General features: G+C 46.6%; 1 protein-coding gene across 7 annotated transcripts in view; it reads right to left on the reverse strand.

The window, feature by feature from the left end:
• Nucleotides 1-15,322: 15,322 nt before the first annotated feature.
• The window catches only part of LOC144719479 (acetyl-CoA carboxylase-like), a 93,842-nt gene continuing 90,404 nt past the window's right edge, over nucleotides 15,323-18,760 (reverse strand). For all 7 annotated transcript variants that reach the window (XM_078595432.1, XM_078595430.1, XM_078595431.1 and 4 more), the window contains one exon: nucleotides 15,323-17,981. In XM_078595432.1, the coding sequence (XP_078451558.1) occupies nucleotides 17,855-17,981 (127 nt within the window). In that variant the 3' untranslated portion in view covers nucleotides 15,323-17,854. The remainder of the gene's footprint in view (nucleotides 17,982-18,760) is intronic.

Genomic DNA, 18,760 nt, shown 5'->3' on the forward strand with positions numbered 1-18,760 from the left:
GAGACACACAGACAGAGCAGAACATAAGAACGACAAAAAACGAGTGTAGACAGAAATATTTAGTGTACTTTTTTCTGTCTACACTCGTTTTTTGTCGTTCTTATGTTCTGCTCTGTCTGTGTGTCTCCGTTCCTCTTGTTTTTATGTTTTGTCTTTCTTTAGAATTTTCACACTTAAATTCTAACTTAGCAATCTTTGAAATACGTAATCGACCAGGCTATGCGTTAATTGTGTGTTGACCGACTCTCTGTGTTGTATTACATAACATTTCGATATTTTGCTAGGTTATTTAATTTAGTGTGTTCTTTCTCCCTCTCACTTACTTTACTACGCGTCTCTTCGTACTCATTGACATGTACATGTTTTTCTCTAACCCCTCCCTCTCTCTGCCTCCGCCCCCTCTGTCTATTTAAGGCCACCCCACAGAGACGATCCCCCTCTCTGTACCTGTGTTACTCTCTCTATGTATCTTGGTGATATCTGTCTGCTTATATGTCTGTCTATAGTTTTCTGGTTAGATTTTTTGTTGCTATTTCATTTATACCTGATGATGATTGCTTGTGTTGCAATCGAAACGTCGTATGCTGTTATTTAATTTATTATTTTATCTTTATACGTGACTTTACCGAAAGAACCAAAGAATAATTCCTGCAGTCACGAAAGCTCCAAAATTAAGAATAGCTCTGTTATTACTCTTTGGTTCTTTCGGTAAAGTCACGTCGAAAGAAAATAAATGTAATAATAGAATACGACGTTTCGATTGCAACACAAGCAATCGTCATCAGGTAGAACTAAATTTGAGAGAGAGACAAAACACAGACACGGAGACACACAGACACACAAGCAGAGAGAGTCAACACAGACACACAGAGAGAGGCACACAACATAGACACACAGAGAGAGACACAAGCAGAGAGAGACAACACAGAGACACACAGAGAGAGACACACAACATAGACACACAGAGAGAGACACACAACATCGACACAGAGAGAGAGACAACACAGACACAGAGAGAGACACACAACATAGACACACAGAGACCCAATGCCTCTGTGTCTGTGTTTTGTCTCTCTCTCTCAAATTTAGTTCTACCTGATGACGATTGCTTGTGTTGCAATCGAAACCCCGTATTCTATTATTTAATTTATTTTCTTTCTACGTGAATTTACGAAAGCTTCAAATCGAGCTCTGTTATTGTTCGTGTTTGCGAGCAGTCGCCACCGAAACTAGCTGAGTAACTGGCCAAACGGGATTTTCCGTGTAACAAATAATGAAATACATTGATTTCAAACGGCGTAAGAAAATGTTCGGAAGATTTGTAATAAATAATAGAGAGTGATACCAAAGAGATGGGATTAACGAATACAGCATACTGACCACACGGTTCATTTAAAAATAGTCTATAACTTGTTCAGCCTGTGCTCCTATTAATGTAACTCTTTCGTCAGCACAAATTCTAGAGACTATAAACAGCCTCACAATTGTTGCATGTTAACTTGACATTTCACGATTACATTTTTAAAAATCACGAGTCATTTTAGTGTTCCGAGTACAGGAGGGTTGTGAGACGAGTATTGGACATCTGCCTCGTATTTTACATTTCACAGAAACGGGTTCTCTGTCGCATGCTTTTTTTTTGTTAAACGTTCGTGAAAATACGAGCGCGTATGGGGATGATCAATATTGCTCTTCGCAACGGCGTTGACACACGCGTACAGGTGTAAAATTTCAGAATTTTTTTTTCACGAAAATGTATTGTCACGCACAACGAGTCTGTGTGGAAAATGTCAGCTCGATTGGATCACGGGAAGTGTGTTAAAAAATGACCGAAAGATTTGCGCGGTCGTAAGCAAGCAAGCACGCAAGCACGCAAGCAAGCAAGCGAACTTAATATAAAGGATTTAAAAACTGAGAGCTCCTCTGCACAGAGAGAGAATCAATCATCCGTTGGCGCGCGCCACCATCCCGCTTGACCACTGCCGTTGGCAACCCCCCCCCCCAAAGGCCCTCAACGCCTCTGCTATTCCGAGGCAGTCTCTCATCTGGGCGCCTAACCGGGCTCATGGACTTGCTTCGCTTTCCGAGATTGGTGCTTTGGTCCCAGTGAAATGAACTCGACAGCGCGGACAGACGACTTCGGTTCTCAACGCCGCTCCGTGCCCGGCTTGGTGGTTATTTGCTGGTCCTCAATGCCAGATCGCAACTCGCGTTTTCAAAATTCCTTTCCGCCCGCCGTCCCCCACCTCTTCCCCCCCCCCCCCCCCCCCGTGAGTGGTTGCTGCCCTGCCCCAGACGTGGGGGATATGCAGAGGTCTGTAGCGGTGACCTCACAGTGCTTCTCTGACGCCGTCTTGCGGGGGCCGTTCTCGAGCACAGGGTGGTGCACCGCTCGCTGCAGAAGTTCCCGCGTGGAAGTTGATGCGTCCCGTTGGCAACGCGCAAAGTGGAACGTAATCGGGGGGGTGGGGGGGAGAAACTTTAATTAAACACTTCCCCTTGGATATATTTGTGCGTACGGTATGTTGAACTTCTTTCGCATCGTACGTAGCCAGCCGCGTTAATCGGAGGTGCGGTGGAAGGACAAACTAAACACAAAAAAGCAGTTCTAAAGAAATTAGTTTTCTATTTAGATTATTTACAAGTTCATATCTCAAATGGTTCCCTTATATCGGAAGAAAGAGCAGGTCTCGTTTACCTCCTTCACCAGCCCACACTGACCAGCGTGGTGAAGTATGGCAGAACATCGTGTTGATGTTGGGTGAAGAATCCTTCATCCAGAAGTGGATTGACAAACGGCTGTAAATTGTAATTTGAATCATAATATAAAAGAAAGAGTTGCACCTCCGCTTAGCACGGTTGGATACGTACGGTGCGAAAGAAGTTCAACATACATACACACACATACAGAGACACGAGCTGAGTTCATCGCTCCATCTCCACGGTGGGAGCCGCTCCTCGGACGCGTTCTCTGCTGTAGCCGCTGCCCCATCGTTAGTCTCGACCATATTTCTTAACATTTATTTGTTCACCTTTCCTATAAACTGCACTCCAATCGGTGTTTTTGTATTGTTTGTTGTTGTAACGTTCTGACCCGCCCCTCCCGAACGTCTGTGAGAAGTAAAAAATTAACCCGTAAAAACAAAGTTTTTCACTATAAATCCTTTATATGCGTGGCATCGGTTTTATTTTATTATTCATTTCTGTTTTTCTTGAGTAAGAGTTTCATTTTTATCACATTGGTATTTTAAATTAAATATGACATTTTTTATTTCCTAAAAAGTGGAAAATTTTTGAAAACAATTTTCACGAAAATAACTTGTCACGCACAACGAGTCTGTGTGCAAAATGTCAGCTCGATTGGATCACGGGAAGTGGGTTAAAAAACGACCGAAAGACACGGTCGTAAGCGCGCAAGCAAGTGAACTTAATATAAAGGATTTAAAAAGAGCTTTGATAGCTTGTCGAATTCCTCCATGCAGGGAATAAATATTTAATTTCAGATTCTGATCCCTTCGAGCAACGTGCCTCGCTCAGGTCCACCGATATCCGTACCAAGTCAACGGGAGTTATCTTTGGTTCTCGACGCTCGGAATTACAGCAGCAACGTAAAGCGGTTCGCACATTTGTTCGATTAAATGCGTGTGTACAAATAGACGTGGGGGGGGGGTATCTCAATCCACTGCTGGATGAGGGCCAGCCCACGCCGTTGCTTGTTGAGTCTTCACCACGCTGCCCATTGCGGTTTGGCGAAAGACGCGGGAGCATACAAGTGCAGTACAACTGATTTTTTCTTTCTCTCGCAATGCCCTCTCTTCTGTCCACAGCATAGCACAGCGCCTATGACAGCGTGGCGCGCACGGTGAATACTCAACCTATAAAGGGCTATCCCTGGCTCCAACATGATGCGCTTTCAGAGGCCTGACCCCAGATCCGGCGCGGTTCCAATGATGTAGTCATAGGGACTGCGTGAATCCCGAGTGAAACCATCCGGCCGCAAGTGTTGTCGCTGCGCGCGGTGAGACTACGTTGTGCGGTAATGATGACCCAGCAGCAGCAGCGAGCAATGTCTGGCTCCAGTTTCATCGGCGGTGGAGATTTATGTTTGTTCCTTGCAGAGCATCCTTCACGGAGGCTCCCCCACCGTGTCCCCTTTAAGCGGCAGTGTCTGAGTGGCGCTGCATCCTAGTCCGCGCACGACGACGAAGACCCGCCGTGTATCCTTTCGCAGTCTTTGTGGGGCGAGTGTCGTGTTCGAGTTACACACGAAGGCCGGCACGGCACGGGTTTGTATGGTGGCCAGCACCACGCTCTCCGGCACTTTAACACATTCACACTTGTAGAAATACACTATTGTACATTTCCAAAACATACTTTCTATCTGACGTCAAATAATGACACCGTGTAATAGTTACCGTAATTCGAACTGCGCATGTGGCCTCTTTCCCCACCGTCCTACCTCCGCCCACAGCAGGCTGCTTCAGCAATTTTCCCGTGGCCAGCCCGAGCAGCAATTACAGCAGAAGCAGCAGCAGCACTTTGTATGTCAAATTGCGCTCAAAGCAGCCATCCCGGGGTACAAATTGGCCGGGGGTCTGCTGAAGCCGGGGCCGGCACGTGCCACCCCACGTGTTTTGTCCGGGAGTGTCGTCGACGTCGACCGATCCGTCACACGGGACACGCTACAAGACACTTCCTTACTCTTTGGTTCTTTCGGTAAAGTCACGTAGGTATAAAAATAAAATAAATCACGACGTTTCGGGCGCAACACTAGCGTCCGTCATCGGGTGGGAAAGCATGGCCTGATGCTGATGCAGACTGTTTTAAAGGTTTGCAATGGGTGTAGCCCAAGGGTTATAAAGGAGTGGCTGGGTCTAGTGATGTTAATGTGAGTAATTAGCATGTAACTGGGTACGGAAGTGGCTATGTTAATGTAAGAGATTAGCATGATGTTAAAGTGAGAAATTATCATAACACTTCCTGACGTTATGAGACATCTCCTTTACCAGTGGCCAAATATAGTGATAGGTTTTTACCCTTTCAACTGGTACAAAAACTGACACCTTAATACGAGGTATCATGTTTGCAATAACCACAACACAAGCAGTCAAAATGCAAACAAAAAGAAACAATTCTGATGATGATAATGATATGCTGGACAATGCATGAGATGATAGGACTATTGTCCTATGATCTCACATAGTCCCTGGCACGTAATAATATGCTACACAGTGGCAGTGGGGGTCGCAGAATGCCGATTTAGAATGCCGATTACTAATAAACCGCACCCAATGATCCGATCGAAATTAGGGATTTCGATCGGATCATTGGGGGGGCCACGTGCCACCCCACCGCCCCCCCCCCCCACTGGTTCCGCCAGTGGTTGCCTCCCGGTCCAGAGTGTGTGCCTCCGTGTTGGTGAACAACACAACACAAGTAAGAAATAACGAACGTCCCTCTGCCGAGCCACAGCTGGATGAAGGCACCCGCATGCCACGCCGGTCGTGGTGAAAGTGTCCCCCCGGGGGGGGGGGGGGGTCAGACATCACTCACCACGAATGTGAGACGTCACCTCGAGTGGAACTCTCGTGGTCGAATGATTCACAGCGCAGTGCTCAGCCACTGAGCGCCGCTGTTCCACTCCAGTGACTCCTTCTGGGTAAACGGATCAGATGAATTCGGCCGACGCTCCGTGACTCAACCGTGCAAATAGGTCCACGGACTATACAATATATATTTGGGTGTTATTGTCAGCGGTGGGACCACACGTGCTTTTTTCTTCTTCCTTTCTTAGGCTTCGTAATTTATAGAACTCGAACGATCATCTTTGGCATTTTTACCCAAATGGGGGTTTGTGCGAGGTAGCAACAACATTTTAAACACGACAGTCAAACTCCAACACACGTGGTGGATAGATCACGATCAGAAGAACGCCGTTATTTAATGTTATGAATTGGTATACAGTCACGCTCTGCAGTGGATTAGATTATTTACAGAATGTTACGGCGTTTAAGAATGCTCCACTTCAGTGATTAAACACGAGTTTTTTTTTTAATACACAATCACGAACTAATTCGCTCTCCATAACGAGAGGACAATCTGCGAACGCCGGAGCAACCTAATGACGACCCACTGCGGCGCGTAATACCGCACATTGAGCTGCCGACAACAATTGTAGCAACTGCACGGACACCGCCCTCGCCTGTTAATTGGCGGTAATCACCACGCGGTGTCAACAATTCCACTTGCACGGCTCCCTTTACCCCTCTCGAGGGCCACGGAAAACCTCTCCATGGAGTCTCTCGGGCGCTCTTGGAAGGACCCCGCTGCCGAACGCGACACGCGGATCAGGCCGTTGTGCATCGTGTTGTCCTCTCCCCCGCAATCTCCGATAATTATAATCAAGGTTGGCTACGTACGGCGCGAAAGAAGTTCAACATGCATACTATTACAACAAATCGCTTGTTATAATTAATAATTATTTGGTGATGTTGCTGCTGCCGCTGCGTTGGCTGTGGTGCACAAACACAAATAAAAGCAGCAAAAAACTCAACACATTCGTCGATAGCATTGCGGCTCTAAATGGAAAAATATATAATAGGCGACGTTTCGGGCAATGATTCTTCTTCATGTCAGTTATAGTGCAGTCCGTTGCGTGCTCTAGCCGCGATTGAGAAAAAAAAAGTAATCCTCAAACGTACCCCGTGACCGACACGGTTTGAGAGTGGCCTTCGCCCAGCAGTGGAGCGAGCATGGCTGATGGTGCCATTATGTGTGTCACGCTTGTGAAGGTAGACATCATGGGTGGTGTCCCCGATGGTCAAAGTGCTGCCAGGTAATAATTGACAACCTACATCCCCCCGTGCCCCTCCTCCACCCCCACAAAAAAATTTCTATAAAAACATGTTTATTCCCAACCAATACTCTTTTTTTAAAGGGAGCACAAACATCTTTACAATGAATCAAACCCCCGCTTGAAAATCTTCTATTTATCACCGCTGTTCTATTGAAATCTCTCTCCATTCACGTGTAATTTATTTTTTATTTCCCCTCTCTCTCTCTCTATGCCTCGCCATTTGCGGGGATGCAAAATCCCGCTGCATGTCGCACAGGTAAAGCCGCAATTATTTTCACCGTGGGGGGAAGACTTCGCATAAACGCTTGAACCATTTCCCCCCCCCCCCATTCCCTTTGCTCACCGCGGGAAGCTATGCAAGCCTTCCGAAGGGAAGCATGGCAAACTTGGGAACAAATCGGCCTGTAGACGTGTCTTGGGGGGGTCGAAAGTTCACGGCGGAAAGGAAGAGCAATCACGCCCATCATCACCTCCGGAGACTACAAAATGAGTATCGCTTTTGTGCGAGTCAACAGTGGGAACGGGGTTTTTTTTTCAGAAAATAAAGTCGGGTGTTTTGATTCGCTTCTGATTTGGCTCCATTCCACCATTGCGGTGTTGTCGTTTTTGCTGCCAGCCACTCCTTTTTTCTCGCCTTCTTCCCTTCCGATCCATGTCTACTCCTTCTCTTCAACCCCGGGCCACTCGTGTGAGTTGTGTACCTCGGATCTTCCCGTCTCTGCACCGCACGGTTGTTGAAAATATAAATTTAATATAAATTAATAAAAATAAAATTAATTCAACGCACGTGACATCTTTTCACCGGCTGGGTCAGCCCCAGAGCGAAGGAGCACTACCACAGCGCTCGTTGGGAACATTGTGACTTCAGAGCATTATTTTTCAAGCAATTTGAACCACGAATACAATTGCTTTTGTTACATACAAAATGCATTGCCTATCACAAAGCATGCACCGGATCACTATAATCAGAGTTTAATTTTCTCACTTGTTTTTTTACGGAACGCTGCTAGGCTAGCTTCGAGCCGGGATTATTGGCGTAAGGAACTGCCACTAGATGACTGGATTACAGTACAAGGTACGCCTATCCGTAATATTCCGAAATCACTGTGCCCGATATTCGTAAGTACTGAGGACACCCGGTAACCCCAAGTTCTATTCACGCATGTGGCTTTCTCACCACTACCACCACCACCACACGCATCATCACATGATAACGAGGACTGATTGAGGCTAGACGGATGTAGCGTGCCAACATAATTCCTGATTGTTCCGGCGGATATATGTAGCGGACAGGGCTGTGCTGAAGTTAGCAGTGTTTATTGATAATTATTCATATTTATATAAAAATAATCTAATTAAGCAAAAAATATGTTTAAATAAAAAAAATATTTGACCAGGTAAGGCCCACTGAGCTTTAAGCTCATTTTCAGAAGCGACCTGGCCACAAATGATAGCTTAATGGAGTGGCTTGTCACGTGAAAACGTATAGCAGCCAAATACTATAAACGCATGTCGATTCTAAATGTGGAGGAAAAAATCGGAGGACGCACAGATAAATCCACGCGACCACGGGAAGAGAGACGCGCAAACTCCCAATATACAGCAGTAATCAGGTTCAGAATCGAACCGACGACCTCCTGAATACCAGGCGAGGTAGTTAACATGTCGCCACCGCGAGACAGAGCAGTGGAACAGTGGGCGAATTATATTTGGAGAGGTCGTGACCCCCCCCTCGCATCCCTCTTCATCAAACCTGTACTTATCATGGTGGTGAAGTATGGTCAAACAACCTCCGAGACTGAAACGATGTGGGGATGCTTTCATCCCGCAGCGGTGTGTGAAAGGGATTGTAATTTGTGTTCTTATTATACGGAGCTCCTGGTAACAGCTTTGACTTCCGAGCTGTCGGAGATGTGGCCCATGTCGTATGGCTATAGCAGCCATCAGCAGCCACAAGAGTTACCCAGGCGCACAGACGAGCCTTGAAATCACGATGTGAATCACGATGTCAATCAGACAGGTTCAACACTCACACGCTGCATGCAGATTTATCCACTGGGAAAAACAAACAAATCTGGTTTGTTTGTAATGAATTATATAAATGACATTCCGTTCTACATTTCCACATACAATTTTTTTAAATTAAACTATCTTCCGGATGACCTAACAGACGTGTTAACCAGCGGTAGCATTTGTTTAAACGTGCAAACTCTGGACAGGTTTCGCCCTATCCTATATGCAGCTTATCAGCAGTTAGACGTCCAAATTATTTCTGCTGCTTAACCAGATTGCAATTGGTAAGCGCCCCGACACTGTGGACTATCCACTTTGATGATCTGGCTGATAATATTACTAATGACCAATGTTACAAAAAACAAATCAACCGAATAAATGATTGGCGCCAAATTCAATTGATAAATGTGTGTGCAAACACAATTCATGAAGCGTAACGTATTATTACAAAAATACATTGGGCAAAATATCTGAAATCTATGCAAAAGTCCCAAATAACAGTCATCATATTGACTGTCAAAAAAGAAAGTACGCGGGCATGGGAAGGACACGTCGCTGGATTGGACGATGACCGATGGTCAAGACTAACGACAGCGTCAGCTTAAGGTGGAAAAGAAGCGCACAAGGACGTCCACTCGGGAGACGGAGCGGTGAAATCATCTCGCGTGCAAAGTACTCGGCGGATTGTTCCACCACAGGATCGTGAGAAACGGTTGGAGGCCCGAGGATGCTTTCAACCGACAGTGGAAAGATCATGGCTGATGTCGATGGCAGGAGGCAACGGTGCACACGAAGACAAATATCGTCCGTAAAGGCTTAACAGACTGTTGGGGAAAGTGCTGTTAGCGAGCACCTATGAAGGTCAACACGGCACACAAAGGGGAGAGTGCAACACCACGCCCGACCGCCTTTGTCCCCCTCGTGACGATGTCGCACATCGCACCAGGTACTCAATTGAGGCCGAGTCGACCTAGGGGAGGTCCAGTACCGATTCAGATTTTCGTCATTGGTGTTAGGCCGTGAGCGGGAATCGATCTCGCAGTGCGCTCACCGCTCTCCACTACGACGCACACAGAGGCAAAATATAACGATGCACAGACACACACGCGCGCGCACACACACACGCGTATGCCTTCATTGCACAATGGATAGAGAATGAAGGATTGGTCAATGTGGCAAGTGTCGGGCACCGCAGATGTGTAATATGATGTGCACACACACGCACCTCATGCCACAAAGAAATGAATGATCCCGATACCGAGACTGGAATACTGCATTCTCACCAAATCCCAACGCTTCAATCTCTCTCCAATTCATCTCCGTACAACCAAGGACACTCGAAATGAAAGCAGACGCCTTCGTAAAGAAGCGTGACATCACGGGCCTGTTTAACATTTCTGTTCGACTCCGCAAGACACAGCGATACATAAACCCACGTGAAACACGAATGACCAGGAACTGTTGCCATTTTATGTGCACTGCCGCTGAACACAACAATTTATTTGATGTAAACAAAATTAAGATAATTTGCAGTCCACTTTAGTCAATCCACTGGTGGATTAAATCCTCCCTCAAGCAGTGTCGGCCGTAGTTTTGTGTTACCTTTCTTCACCACACTGGCCAGTGGTGAGTCGTGGGCTGGTGGAAAAGAGTCGGGCTGAACGATTAATCGATTTCAAATCGATTAATCGAAATTTGAAACAATGCGACGAGAAAATCGCAAAGGCCACGATTTTTTGCGCGTCTTTATTTATTTATTTAACTTAACAATTGTTCTACGTTTGATTTTTACATTTCAAATAAAACGTTTTAATAAATACATGTTGGAAGCAATTAATATATTTTACGTTCTCGTCCTTGCATTAGAATATAGAGAGCAGTTCATATTTTGATGGTATCATTTGGTAATGCTCTTTCACATGTTTTAAATCTATTACACAGTGAACATTGAACTGAAGCTTGACTTTTAAAAAAAATAATCTTAAATCAAATCGCAATGTCAGAAAAATCACAATGAGACATGTTCCCCAAATCGTTCAGCCCTAGTGCATAGGACTTGTTAAAATATCACTCTACACTGATGTTAGCCGTGGGTTCGGAATCAAACCCACTGGGTTAATAGCGCACCGCAAATGGCATTGCGATTCGTGCCCCATTGCCAACAGTTGAAAATAAGTTAGATATTGAATGGAATTGTTATTCATATTTTACCACAATAGGTCGTTTTTACAAGCACCACGTTCTCAAAATAAATGTCAGTGTACGTTACTGCTGTGGTTCACTTTAAATAGCACGGAACTGGCGTATTTAGACATACGGTAGGTATGTACGTTGAACTTCTTTCGCACCGTACGTAGCCAACCATGCTAATCGGAGGTGAGGCTGGGTAGGACGCCAAACTAAAAAAACACAAAACGCAGTTCTGACAATCGGTTCGTATGGACGGGGTTGATCCCTCCCTCTTCACCCAAACTCAGAGGTCGCAAACGGGTTTTGATTCCTTACCCGTACCCGGCCGCACCAGGGTCGCAAACGGGTACCCGTACCCGGCCGTACCCGTACCCTACCCGTACCCGGCCGGGTACGGGTATCGGGTACCTGATTGCGACCTCTGGGATGAAGCCATGTTGCAGGCGCGAGTGGGTTGATTCTAGGAACTTGAATTGTGAGAAGAGACAAGACGTTGGGAAATGAGTGACAAACGGTTACTCACCAGTGACTCACGGCCTACCCGTACCCGGCCGCACCAGGTTCGCAAACGGGTACCCGTACCCGGCCGGGTACGGATAGCCGGGTATCGGGTAGGGTACGGGTATCGGGTACCCGGTTGCGACCTCTGCCCAAACTACAGACGTGAATAAGAACCGCATTGCAAAGGGTATCCTGAAGCCTCGAGAAGAGGTTAGCCCTCCCTCCACACACACCTTGTTGCACGTTTCCGGTTTGCAATGCCACGCGTTGGCCGCCAGGCGTCGCCAACACTCGATGGGACGATCACGGTAACAAGACTTTTCTCTGTGTGCCTATGTTTTGTCTCTCTCTCTGTGTATCTCTGTGATATCTGTCTGCTTATATGTCTGTCTATATGTCTCTGGTTCTGTTTAATCTCTCTCTCAAAATTTTGCATTCTCAGAAAGAACGTAATCAACCAGGTAGGGTGTTGACTGTTATGTTATCCGACTCTCTGTTGTATTACATTACATTTCTAAGTATACTAGATTTGTGTTTCTATTTCACTTACACCTGATGATGATTGCTTGTGTTGCAATCGAAACGTCGTATGTTAGCATTTAATTTATTATTGTATCTTTTTACGTGACTTTACCGAAAGAACCAAAGAGTAACAAGACATTGTTTGAAATCGCGGAATATTGTCTGACCTCGGTCAAAGGTCACACGCATCCTCGCGACACCACAGCTCCTCCCTCGGGCCATGCCGATCATCGCGGGCTCGCCGTCAACTCTGTGCGACAACAAATCTTCAAGCGAGTGGCGTGACCGACAGACCGATGGACACATCGAGTCTCGTCCACGGTCAACTCTCGAATATCCGCATCGATGGCGGGGGGGGGGCAGATGGCCCGGATGAAATGAAACACAGTGGATCCAAAGCACATGTGAAATAGGCTCTAGAGCAGGCATGTCCAAAGTCCGGCCCGCGGGCCAATCACGGCCCGCGGGCAGATTTCATACGGCCCGCAGCTTCGGTCTTATAATGTGTTAGTTATGGCTCGCCAGCTCTGTCAGAATAAGTACATCATAAAACTCATGGAAATTTAAGGTATTCTATACAGTTTGTTCAATGTTATCTGACTGAATGAAAGGCAGAATTGTGTTTTTAGAGTTGTTCCCGTCTGCCTGAGTGGCTTATATTTGGTTACATTGTCATTTGAAAAATAAAGGTAATTGTGGTTAAAAAAATGTCAAAAGGAACTATTGGCCCCCGGGCATCTTCACTTTATCAAATGTGACCCTCTTTGCAAAAAGTTTGGACACCCCTGCTCTAGAATAATGTTTTTTTTACCTACCTAGAAAACAGGGGTGGAGACGAAGACTGCATAATGTTTGTATTGCTTCTGAAAGTAATCGTTTTATGACATCCTTGTGATCACGGGAGCACCGATCGATCTTCGACGAGTTGAGGAGCAGCTGATAATGACACCAGCGTGTGTGCGTGCGTGTGTGCGTGTGTGTGTGTGCGTGCGTGTGTGTGTGTGTGTGCGTGTGTGTGTGTGCATAAATAATTGAATTCATCACCAGCACGATTAATCCTCAACTCGGATAACCGATGTAATTGTATGCAGACGTCTTCTTCACACAGCGGTCTCTCCACGTGTGGTTTTTTTTCTCCTAGTGACTGTAAGAAGTGTGTCAAAGTGCCACGGGGCATGACGTCACAGGGCATGACGTAACAGGGCATGACGTCACGATGCATGACGTCACAGGGCATGACGCCACTTTCCTGGCCGTGCGATCGACGCGCCTCGGGCGAGTTGACTCAAAAATTTTGACTTTAAACTTTCGCGACTGCAATAATTCATATTCTTGGTTGTTTCGGGTAAAGCCACGCACAAAGAACCAAGAAGAATGAGTTGACCCGAGTTCGCTTTTTTACATGCGGGTTGGGAAATCCAACAACACCAAAAAACCCAACAAGTCATCGCTTACAAACTCAAATGACTCTATGTGTTGTTGTTGTTGTTGCAATGCAATGATTTATTGCACACGACAGGCTCCGGTCAGCCCCTTACAATTTGTCGTTCAGAAATCGCGGCACGCCGCCGAGTTCGCTCGCGCGCGTACACATTTCGTGGGGGAAAACGCGGCCGTAGCAGCTCTAAATATGTAAGCCTCCCGGACAACTCTTTGGTTCTTTCGGTAAAGTCACGTCGAGTAATTCCTGCAGTCACGAAAGCTTCGAAGCTTAGTTTCCTCCCAAACGAGTCTCTCAGACCGCTTGCGCGCGTCCTGGGCACCGACACGACATCATCTCCGAATTTAGTCCTCAATCATCTCAGCCACGGGGCGGTCTACATAAATTGCCGTGTAACAGCCTCACCGAGTGCTGCAGTGGGCTAATGTGGGTAAAAACAATATAACCATTAACAGGCTTCTGTTACGTATCTCCGCGTGAAAAGACACACTCGTCTATCAGTCGATTAGTCCTACAGATGTGTGCGCGAGCCGACAGCACTTATTCAAACATGCAAACATCTGCATCGGGTTCCACGCTCACGGTCAGCAATAATTCATCGCTATGGTACAAACGTCTCACTTGGCCACGCCAAGTGCTCACCTCACCACCACCGTCTCTATATCCCCGCCCGCCCCCACACCTTTAGCGTCATTCCCCCAGTGCACTTTGTGAACGCAATGTGCGATTCGACTACTGGACGCGCGCCTCAAACGCTACCGAATCTCCCGAACGAAGCCACACAAATAATGGCATTCCAGGCAATAACGCTCGGATTTTACGACCCACGGGGACCCTACATGTCACACGGGGAGGTCAAGAGAACACAAATCCCGTTTGCGTAACACGTTAACAAGCGACGCTCGTAATTGGGTCAGAAAGTGTCTCGCCAGCAAAACGCCACGTGCTGCGGTTTAGAGAGGCTTGCATCAGTATCGATGCGTTTGGCACAGAGAAAGCATCCGCAAGTCCCTTATGGCCGACACGCCACCCTGTCCATATTTCCACACGCGCCGTCTTATCCATCCCCGCAGCGTCACACTGAATATTGCACGCCGCACAAGCCGGCACAACTTGCCAAGAGGTCTAAAATCTGGGTCGGGGTGGGTGTTTGGCGAACTGTCGGATTTTAGTTGAAGGTTTGTGAAGGCAAAAACGTTCTTTACTCCCAGAGTAATATATGCGCTTCCCAACGCTGGCAGTAAGGAAGTCGACCATCAAGTGTGAAATTCACCATCTTAAACTATACATTGTTCGTAAATTAACCTCCACCCTCCACAGGGCCGGATTAAGATTGTGTAGGCCCCTGGACTCCAGGTACTGTGAGGCCCCCCCCCCCCCCCAGTAATATTTTCAAAAGGAAATCAAAGTTAAAGAAAAAGTATTTTTACAAGGCTAACAAATACAATTCAGCGTTCGCAAATTAAATAACTTTTCGCTTAATCTCTGGAGGCCCTCCAGCTGGTGGAGGCTCCTGGGTTGCAGCCCCTAAAGCCCCCGTGCCTTAATCCGGCCCTGCCTCTCCACCATCCAAAGTCTTTTGGCACATCACCCTAGACCTGACTCTGTTTGTTGTGGTGGTGGTGGAGGTGGGACCGGGTGAACAGATTCCATGGGCACACGGAGCAGAGAGAAAGGAATGAATTTGTCACGCCGCTGCGTTCGCCGTCGATCGCCATCCACAGCGAGCCAGGGCTGCTGCTTCCTGGCGGTGCCTCGCAGTGGAGTGCACAATCAGTCATCACTCACTCACTCTCTTCTTACAGAACGCAACAATGGGTTTTTTATTTATTTTGTGGACTCGAACAGTTGCTGATACCATAATTTCGTATCGGGATTTTTTTTGGAGGGGGGGGGATGACGTGCAGAACATCAGACATGACAACATTGTATTGCACCTATAGGAAGCCACGTTTTTCCCACTACGATCGTGATTTTTTTTTAAACTTAAAACAAGACAAAAAAACACACTTAACAAGCCACGAGTGAAACAAAAATACTGCAAAGGCTGCACTTGTAGTCTCGGCCAGACGTACACCAGATGGTCACTCCCAAATCAGCCGTCTTTAATCTTCAACCAGCAGTGCTGAAGTACACGTAGGGGAAGCCCCTTACCAGGTATAGAATCTAGAACCAGAATAAAATCCATGTCATTGAGGTACCCAGCTCAGTGCCCTGCACCACCCAAACGTGTCTTTGGGCTAAAGTTCCGCAGCTTAAAAAACTGGCAATTGCAATTGTATCACATTTAAATACATTCACATAATCATTTCAACACTTTCAGGTCATTTGGTTTTTCTCATTTCAAGTTTCCCAAACCGACAGATTCCCCTCCCCCGCCCCACAGCTTATCACGCGAAGAGGTACGCTGCTGCTGCTACACGTTCGTGAGTTGTACTCGTTACGAATAGAAATAAAAAACACTCTCAAGGGTACTCCCGAGTTTCTGTCGCACACGCGCAGAACACGCGCGATACTGGCCCTCTTGGAGTTCACAAAGGGAAATAAATAACATCGACAATGTAGTGATGCGAGAGGAACTAAACAAGGCAGGCACTAATGGCAATTGCTACAGCTTGGATTCTTAGTTAACTCTCCTCAGATCAGTTTGTGCATCTCAAAAGGGCAGCATGCCCCCACGGTAAAAAGCATCACTCAATACGAAGCCCTCACATGGCATGAATGCCAACTGCTGCAGATTCTCCGACAGCGCCTCGTGTCTCCAGAGCCAACGAGGCCTGGGCTCACAAAGGTCACCGTGCGGAGGATTTAGAGAGCATTGCAAGAGGTGAACAAGTTGAATAAGGAGGCAATGCCCAACGGTGAATTTTAACATCAATAGGCGATCGCGTTAAATTAAAAAATAAAGCATCACACTGCAAGGTTGACATCCGGGTCTTATTTCAAAGGACAACACGAGATGGTTGGGTCCGCAGTTTGCCGGTTAAACCGACCCTGCGACAGCACATGTTGAACTTCTTTCGCACCACACATAGCCAACCGTGCTGCATCCAGGGCCGAGCCCAAGACCAAGACGCTACGTTTGGCTGCACCGTGCAGTCACTCCTTGCTGGATGCACGTCGCATCAGATTCACATTTTTCAATTCCAATAACCACCAAAACGTCTTATGGCCCTTCATCCATGAACCACAGGATGGAAATACGAAGACCAGTACAGCTATAAAAGTTCAATCTTTACAAGTTACCCTGAGGTTCACTTCTGCGCGTGACTGTTCACGTGATGAAATGTACAAAGGTATTGTTACACACGCGCACACACGAGGGGGCAATCAAGAGTTTTGAAAACAAGTACCCACAGTTTTTATAGTATTTTAAATATAAGTTTCTGATAAATGCATCAATCACATGATATTACTTGCAGTTGGATATAGTTTTAAAATAAGCTCACAACTGAAGCTCAACGGTGCACTTTTCCTGAAAAAACATTCCACCCTCGTTCCAACATAACCCATCCTGAACACCGAAAAATTGTGGCTATGGCTATACAGCTGACGTGAAAAAATATTGAAGAATTAAAATCAATCAATACCCATCTCTTTGATCATCAATACAGTAGAGGCTTCAAAGGCCCGAGGCCTACACCACAGCCCTCCTCTGCTGCCTGGATTCCCAGTCCAGTCACCAGACAAGGCATCTAGGCAAGGAAATGTGGGTCTGCAGCCTACAAATTAAAAGCAATAGGCATTTTTTTATGGTGAACATGAGGGAAATGAGTCGATTATTTACCATCTTAAAGACATTATTGCAATTTTCTGAAACACCTCAAAGTTGAAATTAATACAAAAAAGAAATCTGCCACGTTGGAATGTTTACCTTTCTATGACGAAATCATGAGATCAAATTCAGCCAATCGCAGCACCATTACAGGTGCTACAACAACAAATATCAAAAGGGTCATAAACAAAGTTGCATCTTGCAAAGCCACGCGCAACTTGATTTCTCCAGCGTTGCTCATCCCTTTATAAGCAGAGTAACGTGGACAAAATATTTTTTTTCCCCGCAACGCTATTACAGAAAAGTGGCACCGTTCAACTTCAAATGAACATCACAGGACTGTAGTGCAATTGTTTTGTGGATCACGTTACCTCACTGTGAAAATCCTCTGACTGCCCCCCTTTTATACGGATTGGCAGGCAAACTCGCAAAACACACGCGGCATGGGCGAGCCGCAGAAACGTAGTGCATCGACCGCTGATCCCTCTCTTCAGGCACGTGCTTGCTCTCTCTCCATCGCTCTCTCCGCTTCTTCTTCTCACCGTTTCTCACGGGCTCAAGGTGGAGTGCCACTATTGACGCTCGCCAGAATCCGCGACACTTCAGCCCTCTGCGCCGGGGTCATGTGCTGCGTCATGTGCACGATGCAGTCCATGGCCACCTCTGGGTTCTCTTGCACGAGGCTGTGGGTGGGGGGGGAGAGGACGGATGGCGGGTGGGGGCAGGCGGACATGAACCAAACACGCAATTTTACAGGAGGGTAACAGTAACTATCGTGCATTTAAACATTACTTATTGTTTATCCTGTTTGCACAGAGTTCTGGCATGTAATTTTTGCCCTTGTTAGTTGACACATTCCACCCCAAAATGTCCTGTAACTGCTGCCACTGCCAACCTTCTTGGCCTGTGGTCGTCCTTGTAAACAGGAGCTGCTCAGCTCCATGGGGCCTTACCGGCTGAAATTTTGTCAGAGTTCTGGTCTCAATTATCCATACGGATCAACCGTGCTTGCAAAACAAATACATATATCTTTACTCTCAGCAGACTCGGGTTTTGCAGTCAACTCTCAATTACCCGTGGGCAGACTATCCAAGTTGCGCAGTAACTGTGCTCATTGGCACATATTTGCTAAATGTTTTTTGTTACGAGTGTTTCCTTTACGACCATTAAATACCTCGTTTGTAAGTTGTGCAATATTCAGGGACCCTGTACGCGTTCTCTGCAATACTGACGCTTTTGGCGATTGTTTTAGTTGTTTCTGTGCTCGCACACCAGGGATCTCCGTCGTCAAATAGCCAGACAACTGGCATGAACCATCACGTGAACTCCGGTCATCCTTGCAGCGGCTTTTGGCTGACCATCGAACAAAGACTTTCAGATGCGCCTCCGCAGCCGTTTGGAATGCTCTACCTTCCGTAATTAAGAAGCCGCTGGAGCTATGCACTTTTAAATCTGGATAGAA

This window comes from Lampetra planeri, chromosome 6, assembly GCF_965212315.1.
Source record: "Lampetra planeri chromosome 6, kcLamPlan1.2.h2, whole genome shotgun sequence".
Classification (NCBI taxonomy): domain Eukaryota; kingdom Metazoa; phylum Chordata; class Hyperoartia; order Petromyzontiformes; family Petromyzontidae; genus Lampetra; species Lampetra planeri.